At 42.4% G+C, this 21,807-nt stretch overlaps 1 protein-coding gene and 1 non-coding gene across 3 annotated transcripts in view; both read left to right on the plus strand.

Moving 5' to 3' along the window:
• Positions 1 to 21,807, plus strand: part of LOC119172290 (multiple EGF like domains draper) — a 95,963-nt gene that overhangs the window by 52,553 nt on the left and 21,603 nt on the right. For both annotated transcript variants that reach the window (XM_037423342.2, XM_075893531.1), the window contains exons 2-12: positions 6,549 to 6,726; positions 9,695 to 9,778; positions 9,909 to 10,004; positions 10,166 to 10,272; positions 11,273 to 11,365; positions 13,107 to 13,208; positions 13,756 to 13,900; positions 14,658 to 14,778; positions 15,976 to 16,161; positions 17,450 to 17,543; positions 18,225 to 18,294. In XM_037423342.2, the coding sequence (XP_037279239.2) occupies positions 6,689 to 6,726; positions 9,695 to 9,778; positions 9,909 to 10,004; positions 10,166 to 10,272; positions 11,273 to 11,365; positions 13,107 to 13,208; positions 13,756 to 13,900; positions 14,658 to 14,778; positions 15,976 to 16,161; positions 17,450 to 17,543; positions 18,225 to 18,294 (1,136 nt within the window). In that variant the 5' untranslated portion in view covers positions 6,549 to 6,688. The remainder of the gene's footprint in view (positions 1 to 6,548; positions 6,727 to 9,694; positions 9,779 to 9,908; positions 10,005 to 10,165; positions 10,273 to 11,272; positions 11,366 to 13,106; positions 13,209 to 13,755; positions 13,901 to 14,657; positions 14,779 to 15,975; positions 16,162 to 17,449; positions 17,544 to 18,224; positions 18,295 to 21,807) is intronic.
• Positions 5,548 to 5,689, plus strand: LOC119173034 (U4 spliceosomal RNA). The gene has a single exon (XR_005109989.2). It is a non-coding gene; the product is annotated as a U4 spliceosomal RNA (small nuclear RNA).

A 21,807-nucleotide genomic window follows, 5' to 3' on the forward strand; every position in this document is an offset into this window, starting at 1 on the left:
ATGAGAGGCTGGCAGTACGTCTGAAATAAATAAATAATATAACAAATAAATTAATACAAAAATAGCTTGGGAGAAAAACGCAGCAAGCATATATAAGAAAGGGAAATGATAGTGACCAAGAGAAAAAAGAGCAAATGACAGGGTACTGTTAGCAAAGGAAATGTGGATGAAGAAGAGGGAAAGGGCGTGGGCAGCGCCATCAGCTCCGCCGCTTCCTCTTGCCTTCGCACCCCGCTTTCCCCGCCTTCCAAATTATTTTTTGTGCTATTTCCTGTAGTATGTGTACGAGTAACGAACAATCCCAACCGCCCGCACTCCCACAACTGGCTCTTGTCTATATGAAATAAAATTTAAAAAAGCTCCTAGAAAACCTGATGCCTTCGCCCAAGACGACTCCAAGGTTGAAGCCATCTGGTGCTGCTATTTCACCAGGCACGTTATATTGCCGCACAATGGTTACGAAGATGGCTCATTAGCCTTCAATAATTAACTCGACATTCACTTAATAAATTGCCTCTGAGTCGTTGTATGATTAGCTTTAATTATAGCTAATAAGTTTCGCTACGGCGGCTGCATTTTCGATGGAGGCAAAAATGTATTGAAGCCCGTGTACTTAGATTTAGGTGCTCGTTTGAGAACCCTAGGTGGTTTAAATTTCCGGAGTTCTCTGTTACGGCGTTTCTCATAGTGATATCGGGGATTTGGAACGGTAAACCAAAGGTCGTTATTATTATTATCATATCGCTAATTAGTTTCGCTGGTTAACTCGCCGCTCACTAAATTCGCTTCATCATCATACACATGTCGTGCTTTTCATCGCTTTTGATGGTTATTTCGTTCCGTTAGTGAACCAAATTAGCAAGCCAAGCTAGCAAGCCTGCTTGCTTGCATGCTTTCTTGCTCGCTCCGGACTATTGGTTCCTATCTACCACGGGGATTTGTCCGGAAAGCTTTCCGTGACGTCTGCAGCGCACTATCGTCTTAGTTTCGCGCTTTTGCGAATAAGAAGTGAGCTCTCCTCCAGGCGACAATAGTTAATTATGTCCGAGTCCCCTGTTACGGGTGGGTTTCTAAGACGCCTACCGGTTGCGTAATGGGCTATTCTACCCTTCTGCCTCGCAATAGTGTAGGGATTAGCTGATCCCCTGTGCTGTATATAACACCTGTATATGAGATTTTCACGCACTGGCGTGGATCAGTGCTATAGAACGCCTGCTTGCCATGCCGAAGACCTTGTTCCGATTCCGGCTCAAACCGGGGATTTTTGATAATTGTGTGGATCGCGATTTTTTTTTTTTTCGCTCGCTATCACTGACGCCGACACCGGAATTTCTGTAAAACGAGCTCCTTGAGGGCTTTCGCGTTAACAGAAGGCGGCATGCTTGCATTTATATGTGTGTATACGAGCACATCAAGGCTTCACGTAGGATAACGTGGCACAGCAGTTTAGAGGTATGCAGTGAACAAGGCTGTTTGTTGCCGCTTCATTATGTCCTTACCGTGCTGTAACATATAGGCACAGTAATTGTTAAGAAGAGCACAAAAACACACACACAAAATTTGAGGTCCGGGAGTTATTACTACGGCAAAATTTAGTGCACGTGTTTTAAGGAGAGCTAATGCTTAAAGAAAAGGAAGTAAACTAGCAGACAAAATGTTATCAATTTCGACATTACTACGTGGCTGTATCATGCCTACATGCGGCTTTGACAATTTAAAATATACCGACTAGTGTTTTCTTATTTGATGCCGATGCGGATCGTGTCAACGCGTTCATATGACATCTGTTGCACGCATCTCCAGTCCTGCATCAGCTGCACGACGCCTTCCTTCCGCACACGGTGCCAACCGTGTGAGTCGCGAACCCGGCATGCGTAATCCTGTGGTTTGAAATTGAACGAACAGCTCTACACTCACGAATCGTATACGCTCGAACTGTGGAACAAAACGCGAACGTCACGCAGTAGACAGGCAGTAGACAACAAGGCTTGGCATTCTTTTGGTTGTCACCTTCTCATATTGCGCGTCTTCGGGAGCAGTTGTTTCTTTTGCTAAGGACAAGTCGTTTTTTTGCGCTCAGTATGCTAATATTCCCATTGTATATGATTTACGTTGCAAAACAACCTAAACTTCGTGCAGGGTCTGGCATATGTGTACAGCATATCCTTTGGAACCCTACACTACGGCAGCCCGTGGCGCTACCGCTTCGAGTATGTTTGGTTTTGGGTGTACACAACGACGCGTAACCATTGAAGATCGCATCGGTTAAACCGTGCTTGCTTAAATGTCTGCTAATGCGCGCTAATCGCATGTTAATACAAAGGCCACTTAGGCGTATAAATTGGTTAACACAAGGGCACGCACAGTGGCTGATGCAAGAGGCACGTGACGTAGGCTATAGGTATCGAATTCCGGCCATTGTGTCCGTAACACTGCAATCCTGCAGGCTACGAAGGCTTAGTCTCGTATACTTCCGCTTTGCTCTTAAGAGAGGGCGCGGGAGTGCCCTGAGGTCTAGTGACACTGAAATGACACTTAGAGATGTGCTGTTTCACATGTATAATTAAATTACTTTTCCTCTATACCAAAAACACCGCACTTGCCGTGAGGAAGAGCTTGGCGGGCTAGCTCAAGCGCGAGAATGAAATTTATTTATTTATTTTCCAAATACTGTTAGCCTTTCGGCTGTTACAGGGGTGGGAAATACAGATGCCGACCACGCCTTGAAGTTTCCGTGTGAACTCACGGTTCCACATCAAGGGGAGGGGAATGTGAAGGTTCGTCGAAGCGCCCCCATCCGTATGAAGTCAATGTATGGGAGAGATTTTACGCCCCCCCCCCCATTAAATCAATGTGAAGCGCAGATTCCCCCCCCCCTCCCCACCAGGTGATTATGGGTAACGCCCCCCTGCGCGGAACCCTATAGTAACGTCACAGAGTTGGACGGTGTCTTTCGTGCTCTATATGGCTAGTTACCGGCACAGATGGATCATATCATCGTAAACTTGGTTAATCAAGTCTGTCGAGCGATGTCTTGAGCAGCCAGATGTGATTTTTTACATAGCAATAAGTATGATTTTCTGTACTGACGCAGCGCCATGCTGACTGTGATATCACAGTGCATGGTGTGTCAACGTCGGGGTTCTAGCGCGAAAAAGAGAGAGAGGTAAAGAGCTTTCGGCATTATTTGATATTCTCTTAGTACGTCTGTGAAATTGACGATGGTAAACTACTCAGAGAACAAGTTGTCAGTCTAAACATATTTCTTGTTTCACTTTGTTTTCCCTTTAACTTGGCCTTCACCGAGGGCTTAGTCACTCGTACTGTAAATTACGGGCGGATTACGGGGAAGCGGCAGCCGGTGACGCAAGGACGGAGTTGTCACGTGAGCAACCACTCTGTGCTGCGCCCGAATTCGCGGAAGTTTTGCAGCTTGCCGATCGGGAAGTGGCGTAGTGTACTTCCACGAATCTGGGTCGCTCCACTATTGGGGGTCTAGAGGGCGGTTAATAGCGGGCGTTGTTTCCGAAGAGCCACCAGAGCCGCTACCGACCGTGCGGTGCTGTTGGGAAACCAGCGTGCAGGTGCCCCGCAGAGCGGTGCCCTCGGGAAATCCGCAGCGATCCCGTAATCGGAGCTCATGTGAGGATCGTCGTGCTCTCGCTTTCGTCCTTGTTACGCGCTATCACAGTATTACATTCATAATGACGTTGAGATGGCTTTTTCGCGCTTTATTTTCAGTGCACTTATGAATACAGGTATGCAGAAACAATGAAGCGATAAATAGTATATAACAGGCGTACATCTACTTTTTTAGGGGGGGGGGGAGGGGGTTAGTCATCGTGGGTGCGCTTGACGTGTGCGTGTTATGTAAACATGTGCAAAATTAAAATGCTTCAGTGGTGACCCCACCCACCTCCGACTACGTCATAGGCCATAGATAAACTTTAATTAGCATTCGTAATTAAGCAGTCCCTGATTTGTTGAAATACCTTAGCCTGGAACTTCACTCCAGCGTAAATATTCAACCAATAGCATCGTGTGTTGGTTTTCTGGGCCTAAATCAGCATCTTGAGCCTTCAGCCGTAAGATTAGGAGTATCATGTATATGATACTCCTAATGGTGGTCGGCTGAGCGTTACGGTGTTATAATAAGTGTTGCGAAACGGACAACCGAATCGCTCGACAAAGTTGTGTGTTGCCAAGCGTCCTCCTATATACAAGGCTGTCTTAGACGCCTCGCCGCAGCCTTCAGTGATGTTGTGAACGCGATGATTCGTTCGCGTGCGTCAGTGGCAGGCGCGGTTGCTGCCCCGACGCGCGCGCACCCCGCTCTCGTATAAGTGCGGCCGAACTAGTCTGGCGTGTTTTCCTGGCGTAGCTCACGATCGAGAGATGTGCCCCGACGACTGGGGCCGGTTTAGTCACACACGCCGCGATGCCGGTATCAGGTTCGGCTCGGCTTTCCGTTGCGACCGCGTCAAGATGGGAAGCTGAGGAGGTCGCGCAATCTGTCGCGTTCGCTTGAGTCACCGTGCCCTTTCGACTCGTTCTCGGCGACAGCGGCAGTCGGAAGAACTTTGACAGCGCACAGTAGTTGAGATGGAGGGCGGGGATGTTGCCATTACTCAACCTATCGGGCGCTCAGCCCCGTGTTTTTGACTTCCGCTCGGGTTATTACAAGATAAAAGGCGCTGGGGCGTGCTTACGCAAACTCAAACGAGAAGTGAGGACAACACAGAGGCCGTTTGTATTGTTTGTTTGTATTGTCCTGACTCTCTTGTGTCCGCTTTTGCTAGCTGAGGTTGCTGAACCATGCTGAGCTTTCTGTCATTCTGTTATACACGATATTTCACTCCTTGTGCTGCGCGCAAGAGGAAAACAAAAACGCCTCTTCCTGGCAGACAGCATTTATTGTAATTTTTAAAAAGAACAACGGAGGTTTTTAATGTTCGATTGATTGGTCAACTGAAGCGAATGGTCAACGTCCGTTCGAGCAGATTTGCTAAACGTCGTGAAAGTGGTTTCTCAATTAGGAGGCGGCTTTCGATTTTACGGCGAACCTGCAAGGTGATGGACCTGGACTGAAAACCGTGGAACAATGATTCAGGGGTGCAATGCCTGCACTTGTTGACGAAGGTGGCACTTGCGGTATAGTTACGCTGTAACCACCATACTGGTCAGACTGCAGTTACACGGCCGCTGGATAAATAACAAGTGGCCGGCAGTTATATGAAATATGAAAACAATTTTTTTTTGTAGATGTCGACAAAAACAAAACAACAAAAGAGAACCTTTGTCAGAAGAGGAGCAGCCACGGCGTAAATGTGAATGCCAATTAAACGTGTTTCTCACTACGCTTTTTTTTAATTGCGCAGTTGTGGATAAGAAGTAATTGTATCGGAGGCGCATAAGTTTTACTCAATAAAAATCATTTTTTTCTCTCGGTAATAATCATACTGTTACGCCTCTTTGAAGTTGATCGTGTGCCAGTGCGGTTACTAGAGCCGTAAAAAATGGCGTGCCATTCGCGTGGGGTGCCCAGGCAGCTTTGCGCAGAGGCGGTGTCGTACCCAATGAAGTGATAACTGAGGGGCGACTATTGCTGGTTGAAAACTTTTCCCAATACCCCGCCTGGACGACGTGAAATATCGTCGGCCGTGGCAATTTTTGGACGGCCCTCCGGGGCGTTGTTATAAATTCGAAGACAGAACATTTTGTGAATGGAGAGGTAACACATGGGTGTTAAGGCGGTGTTGGCAGTTGTTATTCGCATATCTCAGGTCATGCATTCCAGACACGTCCACGTGGGCTGCCATGTTTCATGAAGTTTCTGGAAGTGCGTGTTGGTTAATACATTCCAGTGGCGTAGCCATGGTGAGGCACACCGTGCGCCGAAACTATTTCCCCGTGACATACAAATATGACCATTTCAAGAAAATGCCGCCCCCTCCCCCCCTCCCGAGAAAAATTTTTGCTTATGCTATCTTATATATCTGATACATTCACGTCATGGCGGTGCCGCTTGTAAAGAGTGACTTCGCATTTACGGTGTTCTCTGGGTGACTGTATATCTTTTCATAGAATTCAGTGTACAAGTTAAGAAAAAAAAACATTAAAAAATTGCATTATCCTGGGTCACTCGACGCTTACAAAGAGTGTCTGGACTTGAAGTCTCTCTTTTCCGATTGAGGCTGGGCAACTTGATTTTTTTATATGTATATGGGCTTTATTTGTTTATTCAAGTACACAGACAGCATCCGTAACTGCTATACCAATCAGGAGGAAAGAGAAGAGGGAGAAAGGCTGACAAGGGTGCGAAGTTTGGCTTGCTTTTCACACACAATCGTAGGTGTACTGTGGAAATTAGACAGCGAACCCTTCTTCGTCCCTCTTTTCCTGTGTATAACTTCTCGTGCTACCCCTACAAAGAGCAAGGCGCGTGTCCTCCTCTCTCCAATATCAATTGACTATAAAGTGCTGCATTATACCAATATATCCGGATGTCTCTAACTTCCACAATCCCGTTTTTATTATTTCTGTTACAGGTGGACATGAACCTCGGGTAAAATGCTCCAGCAAGGGTGGAACCTTGTCTGTTCCAAAATCCAAAGCAAGCTGTAACTGAAGCTAGTCATACCAGATCACCGAGGGCGAGCACCAGCCGCTGCGGACCAGCCCAGTCGTGATGATGACCGTTTATGCTTCCCTGCTCAGGCATATGTTGTGAGTACCAAAAGCTTGTCAAAGAGCAAAGTTTATTGGAAAAGCAGAGGACGCATTACATTTACTTTCATCTTAATGCACAGCATTGAGGGAGTAGGAAGTGAAGAAAAAAAGTGAACCCCGCAACTGTCTGTATCAAAGTGCGACTCGGCAGTGGTTCACAAGGGAAGGGATAAGGAGGAAATTGAGAGAAAAATTAAGGTTGGGAGATTGTTAGAGAAGCTTACGGACGGGGCCTCAATCAGCGAGCAGTTGTCGAAAAGAATATTCATTGCAGACAGGACTGCCAGCAGCTGTGAAGTCCAGTGAGAGTCTCTATGCACAGCATTCTTTTGGCTAGTATAGAAGTTGTTTGTGAGGTCAATATGGGCCTGGCGAAATTGGAATGTTCTTTGCTACAAAAAAAAAAAGATCTGCAGCGCCCCCTATGTACTCTTTGAATTTGGGTAGCCCTGTTGAAACTAAGTTTCCTGATTGACAACTCTGCTATGTGTGGTATTGTGCATTAAAATGACACTACCCCAGTATCCTTGGTGCAACAGTGGCAAAAAAAAAAACAGTTCTATCAATATAGAATGCCTCTCTGTGCCTGCTTTCTAATATTTCTGGATTTCTGTATCTGTTTGGTGGATAGTTCTTTAAATGGGGAGATGCCATGCATTAGGATTAGGACTAGGAACCCTGCAGACCATCATATGGCAATGTGGGCTGATCCTGGATACAGTATGTTGTGCATCACATGGGTCGCATGTCGCAGTCTCTTCAGAAATTCGTTTTGTCTGTAGGCACGTAATCATAATGGTTTGGAACGTTTTGAACAATATGAACACTTTTATAATTCTGGTCAGTAGCACCAGAATTATGATAGCTTCGTATAACATAGCAGGGAGCTCACTTGCTGTCACAGTAATATCATACCCATGCCACACAGGCATTATAAATGATGGAAATGGGGTAAATTTAAGGGCTCGTTTTTCTTTGCTAGACACAATATTCATGACAACTGACAAACAATTATGTCAAGGGAAGAATAGGGGATGTTATTAGGAGTAATTGTAATGTAATCATTCACTATACTTTCCATGGCACAATTGTCTGTCCTCGTTAGTATTGTGTCTAACAAACAAAAATGAGCCCTTAAATTTACCTCCTTCATTAATAGCGAGGGTCTCATTCTGGCAGTCTTTATGCCTTCAGCTTGTAAAGTAAGGTGACATGCCACGTGACGCCAACAGGCAAGAAATGAGTGTCCCACACTCGCCACAATGGCAACAGGCGGTGCTGACCGACGCTTCCACGCTTCAATGTATATACATACCCCATAAAGTGGAAGGGGGAATAGCCGCTGCGGTAGTTCAGTTGGTAGAGCATCGAACACGTTGTTTGAAGGTCACAGGTACAGTACCTATCCACGACCAGTTATCTTTTCATCCATTTTTCTTTCTTCATAATTACATTGCAATTGCTTCTAATAACATTCTCTATACTTCATTTGGCATGATTGTCTGTCAGGTCTGATTAGTATTGGTCTTGATAAATGGTATTCACTAGTTAAGGCATGAAGTTCCTTAACTAAATTTTTTTTGGAGGCGTTTGTGAGTCAATATCGTTTGACCATATGGCCAAATGTTATATAATGGCATTTGATCACATGGTATCTGCAGCCTTTGAAATGAACAACATTAGGCTAATGATGAAATATAAGCCTGCGATTCAGTAACTCTAACCTGCATTCAGAAATAGGGAAACGTAGAAGTAAGGATATGAAGGTGCCTTTAGCTTAAGCTTTTGTATTTTACAACACCGCAATGGATCAAAGCATTTTTAGTCATTTGCAAGTCGAGTCTGAGGCTCAGAATCCCACATGGCACCTGTCATGTCGAAGCCATTGCAATTCTGTAATGAATTACATTCTAGTGCAACTGGGAATTAATATGGGATTTGTCAAGTCAAATATAAAATATTTTAATGGGGTAGATGTCATTTCAAATTTTTGATGTGTGCCAAGGTGAGCGATCTTTGGTGCTGAGAGTATGCATCTCCCAGTTGAATGGGCTCTAGGGAAAGCATTCAATGACATATGACATTAAGGCGAATGCCATTTGATATGCCCATATTGCGCCGTACAAGTTGCATTAAATTTTAAAGCATAGGGAAGTTAATGTCATTGTGCGTACCCATACGCCAGAGGTATAAAGCAATTGGCCATCGATGTGCTGTTGCAGATATCAGTGCATTCTGCACTGCCTTCACCTTATCTAATAATTCCACTCTGCATCAAGTATTATCTCTTTGCTTAGTCACTTTTCTTTTTATTATACCTAGTGTGCACGCAGTTACATACTGTATTGAAAATGAAAGCCACGTTTTTCTGCTGCTCTTTGGCGTTCAGACAGTAACTATCTGACATGATTATGCAGTTGTGTTGGCCTGCTACATTGACTCGGTTGCTGTGTTGTTCTGCTACTGAGCATACGAGGCCGGGTGCTCACATCATTTTATTGATTGCATGTAACTGAACAATTATAAAGCTACCTTAAATACAACTGATTATTGACTTGTAGTTTGTTACATACAGGTTTGCCAGCAATGCACAGTAAGTGCAAGACAATGGCAAAACAAAACAATTTGTACAGGACATCAGTTAAACAAAATTTAAATGACAGTATGAAACGGTTGGCTCTTCTAGCATTAAAAATAATAAAATAAAAAAGACTGCATCTTAGATGCAAATCAAGGTCAGTTTTTTTTTAAGCCGGTGCTAGTCGGGTTCGTGCATTATTGAAGTTACTAGAAGCAGGACAAGAGAAACAAATGGCACACACTACTGCATTGTTATCCGAAGTGTGCCATTTACATGCTAAAGAGTTACAATTGTGACTCATGCAAACGTTCATTTTGGTCAAATATTTTCACTTGTGCAGATGGCATGCAAGACCAATAAATGAAATTTTTTTTGCCCTTTCAGGTATGCATCTGTCGTTCTCATCATTGTGTTTCCAACATCTTTTACTTTGGACGATGGACCAAATGTTTGTACAAAACAAGAATCGTAAGTACTAAAACATCAAGCAAGAAATCCTGAGTGACTGTTCACAATGGCGTTATTTGTGCTTTCTCATCATTGGAGCACAATGCTTACACTGTTTGGGCACGGGGACTCTTTTCCTGTCTCTACCCAGGTACCTAACCACCGTTCGGGTTTCATACAACAAACCTTACCAAGTTCGTACCTATACGTGGTGTCTAGCATTCCCACCACGATGTTCGAAGTACAGGTATGAGGTTTTGGTTGCGCTTTGCTTAACACCACTGTAGTTGCGCTTAACACCACTGTAGTTCTAGCTTGCATGTTCACTCTGAAATGCAGCTGTTTATCAGGCCGGTGTTCTTGTTGCAACTGTTTTGCGGGGGCATCTTTTTTTTTTTTTGTTATCAGAATTGCTCATACTGTTGCCTACAAGACTGAAGCTAAAGAGACTACTCGTAGTGTCAAAGTCTGCTGCAAGGGTTACGTGGAGACAGCAGACGGCTCCCGATGTTTGCGTAAGTACGGTTTTCTGCAGTGCTGTTTTGTATGAGCAACTGGTTTGAATTCTGATTGAGGTATATTGAGTAATGTGACTGAGTAGATAACTGCTCGTATAAATTGAGTAACCGAAGAAATTCTATGAAGTGGAAACTCGATTTGGGTGGGACAGAGAGTTTTCGTACTCGAATTATAAAGCATTTGAAAGAAGAGCCATTGGTCAAGGGAACATGGAAGCTCGTGAATAAAAATTTGTTAAATAGTGTGCTGGAGCAGACGTTCTGATAAACGGACTTGTCTTCTTCAAGTTGCAGCCTTGAAGACGACAAGTCCGCTTGTTGAAACGTCCGCTCAAGCATTTGCAGACACATTGCAGTTCGTTTTTTGTAAATTACTGCAGATCTTTGGGGGAGAGGCCTTTTATGACAATAATGTTCGTTTCAAGCTGGCTTTTGTTACTTTAATGACAATTAATCGAACCTACCTTCCAAATTAATTATGGTCTAAATAACATAGTAGTAGAGTGAAAATTAGGGCTAGTTGGTTTTTTATAATGAAGTATGTACAGCGCGAACTCCAGAGAGGGATACGTTGAGACAGCAGAATGTGTCTGTGTCTCTTTTTTAGTATCCCCATCGTCATTTCACGCTGTGCATACTTCACTAAACAACATCTTTCAAATATCTAACCTGAATCACTTGCTGTTTTATGATCAATTCAATACTGCCACAAAACAAGAACAAATTTTTATGAGCGAGACACTATGGCAATTTGGTTACTAGAAGTTAGCACCTTCTCACACAAATCACATAAGTCTTCTCCCGAAGCAGAGGAGTAGGATGAACAATGTTCATCTCACTAGTGCACTGACTTTGTTCGAAGGACTCTGGCATCACTTACTTAGTGTTGTTCAGAGAAAACAAATATCCTTGCAAAGAGATGTGCAATAGTCTATGGATGATTTCTTTTGCTTATTACTACATTTTGTTTTTTGTTTCTCTTCTCTGCATGCTTCAGCACTTTGCAACGACCCGTGCATTCACGGAACTTGCTCCAGCCCCGAAACTTGCGAGTGCCAGCCTGGCTGGGGTGGCCCTACCTGCAACTTCTGTAAGTGCTCCACTTCGACTAGTCCTTGTTTGGGCATACGTTATGTACATTTGTGCATGCATTTGTACATATACATGTTTATGTACTTGTGATAAATTGAAAAAAAATTCTGGCAGGGAGCTGTGGATCTCTATTTTCTCTCTGCTCCATCACTGGCCTCTGAACAGCAAGCAGAAAAAAGCAATGTCTTTTAGGACCAGGCTTGACTTCATGGTATATTTTAAACACCTTGTATAAATGAAGCCACAACTTGAAAAAAAAATTTTTTTTTTGAAAAACAAGCATGCAACACCATGACGTAGATGTGTGACCAAGTGCCTCTTGGTTAGAATTTTGTTTAGAATTTTGTGTAGTAAGAAGCCACCTGTCTCTTTCGTTAGATCTTGGGGTTTTAAACTATTTTAGCGAGTGCTTTAGCTCGAACCTAACCTAAACAACATGGAATATAGAAATGCAGTTATGAGAGAATTGTTCATTTGAGTTTGATGAATTTAATAACATTTTTAGAGAAGAATGTTATTAATGAATTTTTAAAGCAGAACATTGACTTATAGCTTGGTGTCCTATGTTCGAATTGCCCATAGATAATAAATCAATTTTAGTAAACCGGAGCACTGGTTGTGGAAATTCTTAACTTTGCACAAAAGAAAGGCATTGTAGGTCTGCAAACTCAATTCAATTGAGCTAGTAAAGCAGATAAATTTGATTAAATTTACAACCTATATGACATCACCACAGTGTTTTTTATGATCCTGCAAAATCCCTGCTTGCGAATGAGTGACGTAACTTCAGGACTATGTACTATAGGTCAGTTTAATCTGTGTCAAGTGTCAATTAAGTGCAGTTCGCAAAGTTCTGGTATTGTTTATTGCCGTGTTAGAAGGCTGTAGTTGAGATAACTAAGACTGAAACTTTCCACAAGGCATGAAAAAGTCGTTGGCCTAAATCGCTTTGCACTGGTTGCTTGGAAAACAATTTTTCCCACAGTGTATTTTGATTAGAGGTTTCGACTAATGTTTCCTTTCTTGCACGACATTGCTTCATATATGTTTCTTTAGAGGCTTGCTCTCAATTAGGAGCACCTGGCATGCTTTCTTGGTTTAACAGCACTTTGTCAATGCTTTTGCACTTTCATGTGAGCGGCAGCACCACAGTATAAAATGTCTCTGCTTCTCTCTTTCTCCTTTTTCTGCTGCAAACATCAGTGATATACAGTAAGTCCCCCATTATATAAATTGCAGTGACTGTTGCAAAACGAAAGCTAGGTCCTTTCACTTTTTGAAAGTGTGATACAAAACAAGATCTACCTGCTTGTAATGGCTTTCAGTACATCAGATTTGTTCATACGACTCTGATGATTTTAGACTTTCTTTTACTGGCAACTAAATCTCTAAAGATTCTGCAAACATCTCCTGCTTTAGGATTGGAAACCTATTTTTTATCAAACATTTGTCAAGTGGCCATGATTGTCATTCTAGATGCCTTTCTTGCTTCCATGTGTAATCTGGCACCTTACTGCAGTTGTGCCCGTTTTTCAGATGCGATCTTACATTCGATTGAGAAGGACCCATTTGCTTTGCAGTATACTGTGGCAGCATTTTCGTACATAGCATGCACAATCCACCCGCTGTTATGTAATTAGAATGACAGTTCCAGACTATTAGTAAGGCATAGATTTTCTTGTAGCAATCATGTATTTCTTTTTTTTTTCGTGAATTACAACCGCATCTATTTCCCGCAGCCTGCCCAGATGGTAAGTGGGGTAAAGCTTGCCACAGGGACTGCCCATGCAAGAATGGCGCCAGGTGTGATCCAGTGAGTGGAGCCTGCTCTTGCAAGCCAGGTCAGTGTTCTTACCTTTTTTTAATTGTGTACGGTTTGTTGTGCCAATGAATGTGTTGCATCTTCTGTAAACATTTTCATGCTGCAGGATGAGACATAACTTTCCCCATGTTTTCCACGCAATAACACTGTGTAATGCTTTTCTAGATGACTAGCCACATTTACGTCCCACTACCATTCTGTAATAAGCCAAACCACCAAGTTATATCGATCTAAAATCTATTTTATATTTAAAAGCCAATCAGAAAGGCGGCTGGTGTAACTAAAGGAATGGCTGAACGTAGCAAGAGCCTCTGAGCGAGCTTATTTTATTCGAGTAAGAAACTTAAGAAGGGCTTAAAGCTAATGATCTTGCCACTACATGCATTTCCACGAGTTCATTTCCATTAATTAGTTGGCCTCAAATTTAGATTACAAAAACGCAACACAATGTAGGGCATCTGGGGCTGATGGCAGCGAGCTTATTCAGCATGGTTTTGCCATCTCAAATCGACATCTGCGAAGCGCTATATCGCCCAATTCTCTTGGGTGTCTTCTTCTCATTCAAGGCTGGCAAGGTATCGACTGCAACGAGCCGTGCGACAGCGGCAAGTACGGCTACGAGTGTGGACAGCTGTGCCGCTGCGAGAATGGAGCCCTGTGCGACCACATATCGGGGGCGTGCACTTGTGCTCCTGGGTACACAGGGCCCTTGTGAGTATTTGCACTGTCTTCTTGCTTTGATAACTTGTTTTGGTGAGAAATCAGGCAGCGGTGTTTAGAAAATGTATTTGTGTACTAAATCTCGTTGCTTTTACCGTACATGTTTCAAATGTTCATTTCACCCTGGTGTGCTTGCACTATAGCTTTCACTACTGCCATCACTTTAGCCCTAAACTTGCGCGATGCTATAATTCTTGATGATCGTGTTGCTCATCGGATAATAATAAATGTGCAGAATCCACTTTTTTCACTATGCCACGATGTGTGCACCCTTGCCCTAGCGGAAAAGTTTGGACACATCTCATCTCGGAGGTTTTGATTCTGGCAGTACTGGTTGTCCCAGTACCTACCAAATTCCCACCAAAATGATAGAGGGCGGTGCAGGGAAATGTAAAAAGCAGGATATAGGCACGCTTCTCACGTACTGAAAAAAACTGCTTCGTAATTTCATGCACTGTTGTGGAACAGGCAACGATTTTCTGTCATTATTTTGAATTATGTTGCCTGGTCCAGAAATAGATGAAAAACACAAGTGGTTCAGCCTGACTATTGTGATCATGCATTATATATTGTTTTGCCTCCTAGTACATATGGGTTATTGCAACAGCAATGATGTCGTAGTATACTTCTTAAAGATTTGTGTGCTTCCAGAAACATGAGTCATGCGTCGCACCCATGGGTCTTCATTGAAGTGTTCCTGTTAAACTGCACTCACACATTTATTTCTGCATTTTCTGTTTTCCGTAAGGTGCCATGAGCTGTGCCCAGCAGGAACTCATGGAGATCAGTGTTCTAACAAGTGCAACTGCCAAAATGGAGGCACTTGTGACCCGGTCACTGGGCGCTGCTTCTGCCCCGAGGGTTGGACGGTGAGTCATCAATAACCAGATAACATAGTCCAGGGCTGTTTGTTAAATCTGTGAAAATTAAATGTATTGTTACCCACTGTGCCACCGTGCACCTTGGTATCTGCACTTAGCACATGTTCCCAATATATATACACTTCCTTATCGGAGGAGCAAATGACAGAATAAATGTGTTTATGTTCCGCAACGAGACTGCAACTTAGTTGTGTAAAGCTTGCCGAGCAGAAGTTATTGTACGCAAGACAACTGAACACAGTTGCATGCACACACGTGCTAGGATGCATCAAACGAGCTACGGGTATTGACTGGTATATTAATGGACACAAATGTACATACTATTCTCTTAGTAGATGAAAAAGTTCAATCAAGTGTGATCAATTGGTGCAGGTATGCAGGCTCTCATAGAAGCACACTTGCCTGTGCAAACTGAACTTCTTACCAGTTATATAACTAACTTGCAGGAAAAATTACTGAACTTAATAAATCAATTATGTAGCCATGGCATGTGAAGATTATTATTATACAAAGGTAACTAGTATTACCTTTATGGGGTAGTTATCTGCTTCTGTAGCTAAGCATTCAATGAAAACGATAGGTTTCAAGTTTGTCTGTCTTCAATGTCACTGTGAGACACGTATTACATGTGCATGTATGCTCAACAGTTAATAATGCTTAAAGGGCCCCTAAGATACCTTGTTATAAATTTTGTGGTGGTGTAGCAGCTGTGCACGAGTGTACGTCGAATGCGTAGCAGTGAGAATTTTTCGAAACGGTGCCATAACAGCGCAGTTGCGTGCAGTTGATGATGCACAAGACGCCCTCGCTCGTCTCACTCTTTCTTTCTCTATACTCCATTTGTCGGCTGATCCCTCTTTCTGGCCGAGTGTTCCTCGCACTGCGAGGAGGAAGAGCAGCAAGCATGCATACCGGCAAGATGACAAACACGTCCTGTAAATGACGAGCATATGACATGTTGACATCACGGTGAACGCAGAGCTTAAAGGCATAGAGAGGAAAATGAATTGTTTCTGGAATGTGTGGGGCTCTTGTGGCACTGCCGCGTTTAGCATTGCTGATAATTACTGCATTCTGAACTTGATATGCGTGCTTACCTCAAATGGTAAAATGAAATTATCGAAGGTGGTACAGGGGTCATTCGAGTCGAAGCAATGCGAGACAGTCTTTTGCTTTCCTTCACAGGGTGCTGTGTGTGCAAATCCATGTCCTGCTGGCTTCCACGGCACCAACTGCAGTCAACGTTGCCACTGCTACAATGGTGCCCTCTGTGAGCACTTGACGGGCAAATGCATTTGCAGTCCTGGTTATGTGGGTGAACGCTGCCAGGACGAATGCCCTGTTGGAACGTATGGACTAAACTGCAGCAAGGTAAATATATTTGCTGCCACCGTGCAACTTGTAAAGATTCATGCTAAAATGTGAGACATGCAAACATATATACTCAAAAGAACAGAACTAGATAATGCAAACATCTTGTTCTTTTCCTGTGCATCTGTATTTAATTAAGTGCCTTCCCTTTTATGATAAATTCCTACCAAACTAGCTCGAGTTTTCATTGTTAAAACTACAGAATGTTGTTGCTAACAGAACACGACTGTAGCAAGGGGTCATATGGTGGTTTTGGGACGTTAAACCCCACAAATCAATCAAATCATGTAGCAAGGGGTGTTAAAAAAACATAAAAAGTTGAAAAGAGTTTGCAATTCTTATTCTGCAATGAAAAGGCCTCCACAAAGGGCAGAATCAATGAGAAAAGTAAATAATGACTGGATTATACTACTGTTCAGATGAAACTCTCTCAAAATATTTGATGACTGCACTTGAATTATTTTGCTAAATGGGAAGTAAGTAAGATATAGAAGGGCATTTTTTCAGCCCTTCGAATGTAGCAGCATCCAAAACCTACCGCACCTTTGTACTACTATTAACAGCAAGCCCACACTGAGTGTGTAGCAGGTCTATGAAGGGGTTTCAAAGTTGGCTGAGACATGGAACCTCCCATATTGCTAGAAAATGAGAGGCTTCGTGTTCGAACAATGGAGGCCAGGCAGGCAATCACGTGAAGCCATGACAGGTTGCCAATTCACTAGACGGTGAAATACAAATGCATTGATTGTGCAAGTAGGTTGAGCTAGAAAGCAGTGAGAAGACTATCAATGCCACCAGTTGCATAAAATAAGATAACAAAAGCAATCGCCATGTGCAAGACAAGCCATCCATGATTAGTGTGAAAAAAAAAAAACCTATATAGTAAGTTGAGTGGCTTGAGTCACTTGCCCCAAATAAAATGATTAAAGCAGTCATTGTGATACTAAAAACACACTGTTTCACTGTATTCATTCATGATATGTATAGAGGCTTACGAATAAATGCAAGTGTTATTTCTCTTAAGTGCTGTTCATTACCAGTTCAGCTGAATCTTGCTCGTTCTATGAGCTTTTGAGGATCTAGCAGAAGCAATCATATTTTGTTTAGTCTGGATTTGATTCAGTCATGAGCTTGCTGCAAAAGTGTCTTAGGCTTTGTGGTCATATTATTCGTTATGAACATTTATTTATGGGGACCTCACTAGAATTTCTTCTGCATGATACAGTCAACAGTATGCTGTCATTGTTAGGTACAGCTATCTCAAGTTGTTGTTGTTCTTGTTTCTCAGAAGTGTGACTGTGAAAATGGTGCCAGCTGCAACGTTACCAATGGTCAATGCATCTGTCTTCCTGGTTTCACCGGACCACGATGCGAAAGTCGAGGTAAGGAAGGGAGAGGACGTGTGAATTCACTCAGTACATATAGACTATCTTCGGATGGGTTCGCGTGGTGTCTATAGAACGATTAACCTTTGTGTTAGATCTTTAACAACTGAATGAAAAGTGTTGTGCCAGATGCATGCGCATAAAGAGTGTTGAGTTGGTGCGTAGGATTTTTCATGGCCTTATTAATACACAAAAACAAGAGAACATCGGTTGAACAGCCCAAGATCGTGACGCCCATATGTCGTAGGTGAAATACAGTTGAACACTTTTATAAGAGGCATGCTCTGGGCAGCAATTGTTGTCTTTTATATAAGATGTCTCTTACAAGTAGGGTACTAAGTACTGTATGCACTTTTTTATCAACCCGTCTTTTACCGTAGGCACACTGGTATCTCTTATACCCATTTGTCTCCTATGTCAGTGTCTCTTATAAAGGGGTTCGACTGTAGTCTATATTGGAAAGGGGTGCTAGTCACTAGGTCAGTTTTTAGGGACAGGCATCGAAATTGTTGGGAACGAGTGGCGGTAATCTTGGAAGTGTAAAAATAATTTTTATGAACTGCATTTGTGCAAGCAGCTCTCTGTTTTGGCTATTTGCTCTTCTAGATGATAAGTTACCGATGCATTTGTACTTAGCTTTTTTCTTCATTCTTCATCCTTATTTTTTATTTTAAACAGCTTGCACAGACGAGTTATACGGACCAAAATGCGAGCATGTCTGCCAGTGTGACAAAGAAAATTCAATCATGTAAGTGTGATAAGCATTTCAGTATTTTTGTGGGGATATACAGTGGACTTTCAGTAAATGAAAATTTCTAATTAAATGAACTGCTGTTTAATTGGCATAACTGACGCTGATATGATTAAATATGTGCATGAATTCTGCACCCTTGTTCATCTCTCAGTAAAGAAAACTCTTGTTGAGTGAAACAGATTTTCCTGGTTTCTTCAGGTTCTGTTTAACAATTAAATGTGTACTGTATATTGTCCCTCTATGTTAAGCTCGACAAAGCTGTGAATAGCAAGAGGTTTCATTCTTCTAATGGCCAATGTTTAATAGTCATAGAACACTGGTTTCAATGGACTTTTTCAGCAGGCCAAACATTACAAGCCATTACTACTTGTTCGATGATAGGTTATGTGTGACTTGAAAATATTTGTAGCTGTTGAAACATTATAACCGATTTAGTTCGTTGAATGTATTTACCTGTGGCATATTGTGCACATTAATATAGAAAGTGTAGATTGATGCACAACTTTAGAGTGGTCTAGAATTTTTAAAATGCCAAGTTTCTGCAAGTTTTCTGTATATACTAGAACATGGCCAGAAAGTAAAGGAAGAATGAAATTGCAAACATTCATCTAACCTACTTTTTTGTGCTTATTTGCTTGTATGAAAGGTGGCCCCTAACGTATAAAAGGCGTGATAAAGAATATTTTTCTCGACTGCAAACTGAATGAGAGTCTACTGCAAAAGACATTGATCATGCACTTTGTTGCAACTCTTGAGACTCTTTGCAATCACTTACCTATAATGTTTACTCACAGTCTTCATCAGTGTAAACTTAATCTTTCACTTTGTCGTTTCAATCATAGACACTCATTATTTTTATTGAAATGTATATTGTGTTTGGTTTATATGAAAGGGTTGAAAATTTTTTATGCTAGAAAAGCAGCCTTTCTCTCAAAGGGGCCCTGCAACTCTTACTTCAGCTTCGTTAGAAAAAAGTGCCGATTACTGGTCAAAGGTCCTGAGAATGCGCGAGTCATTCAACATAACACAACATAAAACCTGGAATTTACAATTATTTCTCAATGTTAGCTAGAGATTGTTCCCTCTTTTGTCTGCAAATCAACCAATAAACCCAAATGACTGGGCCATAAAACCAAAGTGCACATTTTAGCATTGTGAGCTGCATAGTTACTGCGACCACTGCGGGATGTCGCCAGATGCCCTCACTTAAAACTTGGGCTAGTTCATCAATCTAGCGCTGTGCCCAAAAAACACTGAAAGTGAGTCGTGCGCTCGAAAAAATAAGTGTTCAAAGTCAAGATGCGTGCTGACAAACTGAGGTAGCTTCTTGCCCCCTTGTCATTCCCTTCTCTGCATAGCGTTCAGCGTGCTCACTGGTATGGAAGGAGAGAGGAAGTGCTTGAAGCATGCAGCGAATCCCCATAACTCTACTCGTGTGTGACGAATGCTAAAATCTCTTCGTGGCAGTCGATTCGTGAGGCAATATAACTGTAGAGTGAAAGCTTTTTTGATGAAGCGATTTGACAATTTCTTGGAAAAGTGTGGCAGGGCCCCTTTGAAGGCTGATTTGTTCTGGCATCACAAATTAGGGAATCGACATCAGCTCAGTGCATGCGAAACACTGCTTGCTGCTCAGAAGGGCCAAATCTGTGAGATTCTGCACTGCAATCAAATTTTGTGTCGTTGTGCCTATGATGTCACTGTGAACTGCCAAGTCAAATGGACTGACATGGACTTGGCAGTCCGAAAGCTACCAAGTCCATGCTATAATGCTTGTGTTCTTAACTTTAACTAAAAGTGAAAGCGTGCGTAATAAATGGGATAAGTGATCCAACACTTATTTATTTATTTATTTATTTATTTATTTATTTATTTATTTATTTATTTATTTATTCAAAATACCTTGAAGGGCATTGAGTAAGGGAAGCATCAGTATACAAGCGCAATAACAATAAAGGAGAAAAGCAGACGAAAAAATATATACATATATAAAAGATTACAAAAATCAAGGTGCAACAGTGTTATACAATGCTAGAGTGCAACGAAATCAGGTTGTCACGAAAAATTTCACGGTTACTAATGGATACAACATGATCCGGAAGGCCGTTCCAATATGCAATGGCTCGAGGTAGTGATGATAAGTTAAATGCCTGCATGTGACCAAGAATGCGCATAAAACTACGGGCATTGTGAATGCGCTGGGAAGTGCGCGCAGGAGAATAAAGTGGCAAACAGTGAATTTCGTTACTATATATGTACCTATGAAACAGACTTAAAAGAGCAATGTCGCGGCGTATTTCTAGTGACTGAAATGCAAGGTCTTGTTTTATTAGGGTAATACTTGAATGATAGTCGTAGTTTCCGGAGATGAATCTCGCTGCCCTATTCTGGACGGCTTCCAACATACGTACCAAGTAATCTTGATATGGTGACCATGTGGATGATGCATACTCTAGCTGTGGGCGAACGTAAGTAATATATGATAATGCGCGTACGTTAGAAGGAGCGTTGCGCAAGTTTCTGCGGAGATATCCGAGAGATTGAGATGCTTTCGATGAGACAGCTGCTATATGCGTAGTCCAGGATAGATCCGATGTAAGGTGAACGCCTAAATCTTTGTAAGATGGTGTAGCTGACACAACGGCGTTATTAATCTTAAAGTGAAATGCTGAATTGTTATGCTTTCGAGTGAACGAGATTAACTTGCATTTAGAGGCGTTAAGGAACATCTGCCAAGTTTCGCACCACCGGAAGGTTAGGTTAAGGTCATTTTGGAGAGCGGAATGATCATTAAAACATTTAATGTTGCGGTATATGGCGCAATCGTCAGCGAACAACCTAACTGTGGATGAAAGGTTATCGGGCAAATCATTAATGTATATTAGAAAAAGTAATGGACCCATTACACTGCCTTGGGGAACACCGGATGTGACGTCGCAAAGGTTAGATGAAATGTCGTTGATCACCGTAAGCTGCTGACGCGAAGAGAGGAAGCTTCGTAGCCCAGACAGGATTAATGAATCAATACGGAGTGCGGCCAATTTAGACATTAAATGACAATGAGGGACAGTATCGAATGCCTTGGCGAAATCAAGGAAGAGGCAATCAGTTTGTTCGTTAGCGTTCATATTAAAGTGAAGGTCAGTCATGAATTCGAATAACTGGGTGTCACATGAGTAGCCTTTTCTAAAGCCATGCTGATGGGAGAAGAAGAAGTTGTGCGATTTAAGGTGATCGTAGATATGAGAAGCCACGATATGTTCCAGTAGTTTGCAAGAGATGCATGTGTGTGAAATGGGCCAATAATTACGGGGCGAGTGCCTGTCACCGGACTTAAATAGGGAATCACCTTACCAATCTTCCAATCCTTGGGCAGTTCGCCTGATGATAGCGACTGGTTAAATAGGAGACAGAGGAAGCGGCTGGAAATATCTGTGGTGTTCTTCAGTATTTTAGAGTTAATGTTATCAATACCTGATGAAGTAGAAACCTTAAGATTCGTGATGA

Source organism: Rhipicephalus microplus, chromosome 4, assembly GCF_043290135.1.
Source record: "Rhipicephalus microplus isolate Deutch F79 chromosome 4, USDA_Rmic, whole genome shotgun sequence".
NCBI classification, from domain to species: Eukaryota; Metazoa; Arthropoda; class Arachnida; order Ixodida; family Ixodidae; genus Rhipicephalus; species Rhipicephalus microplus.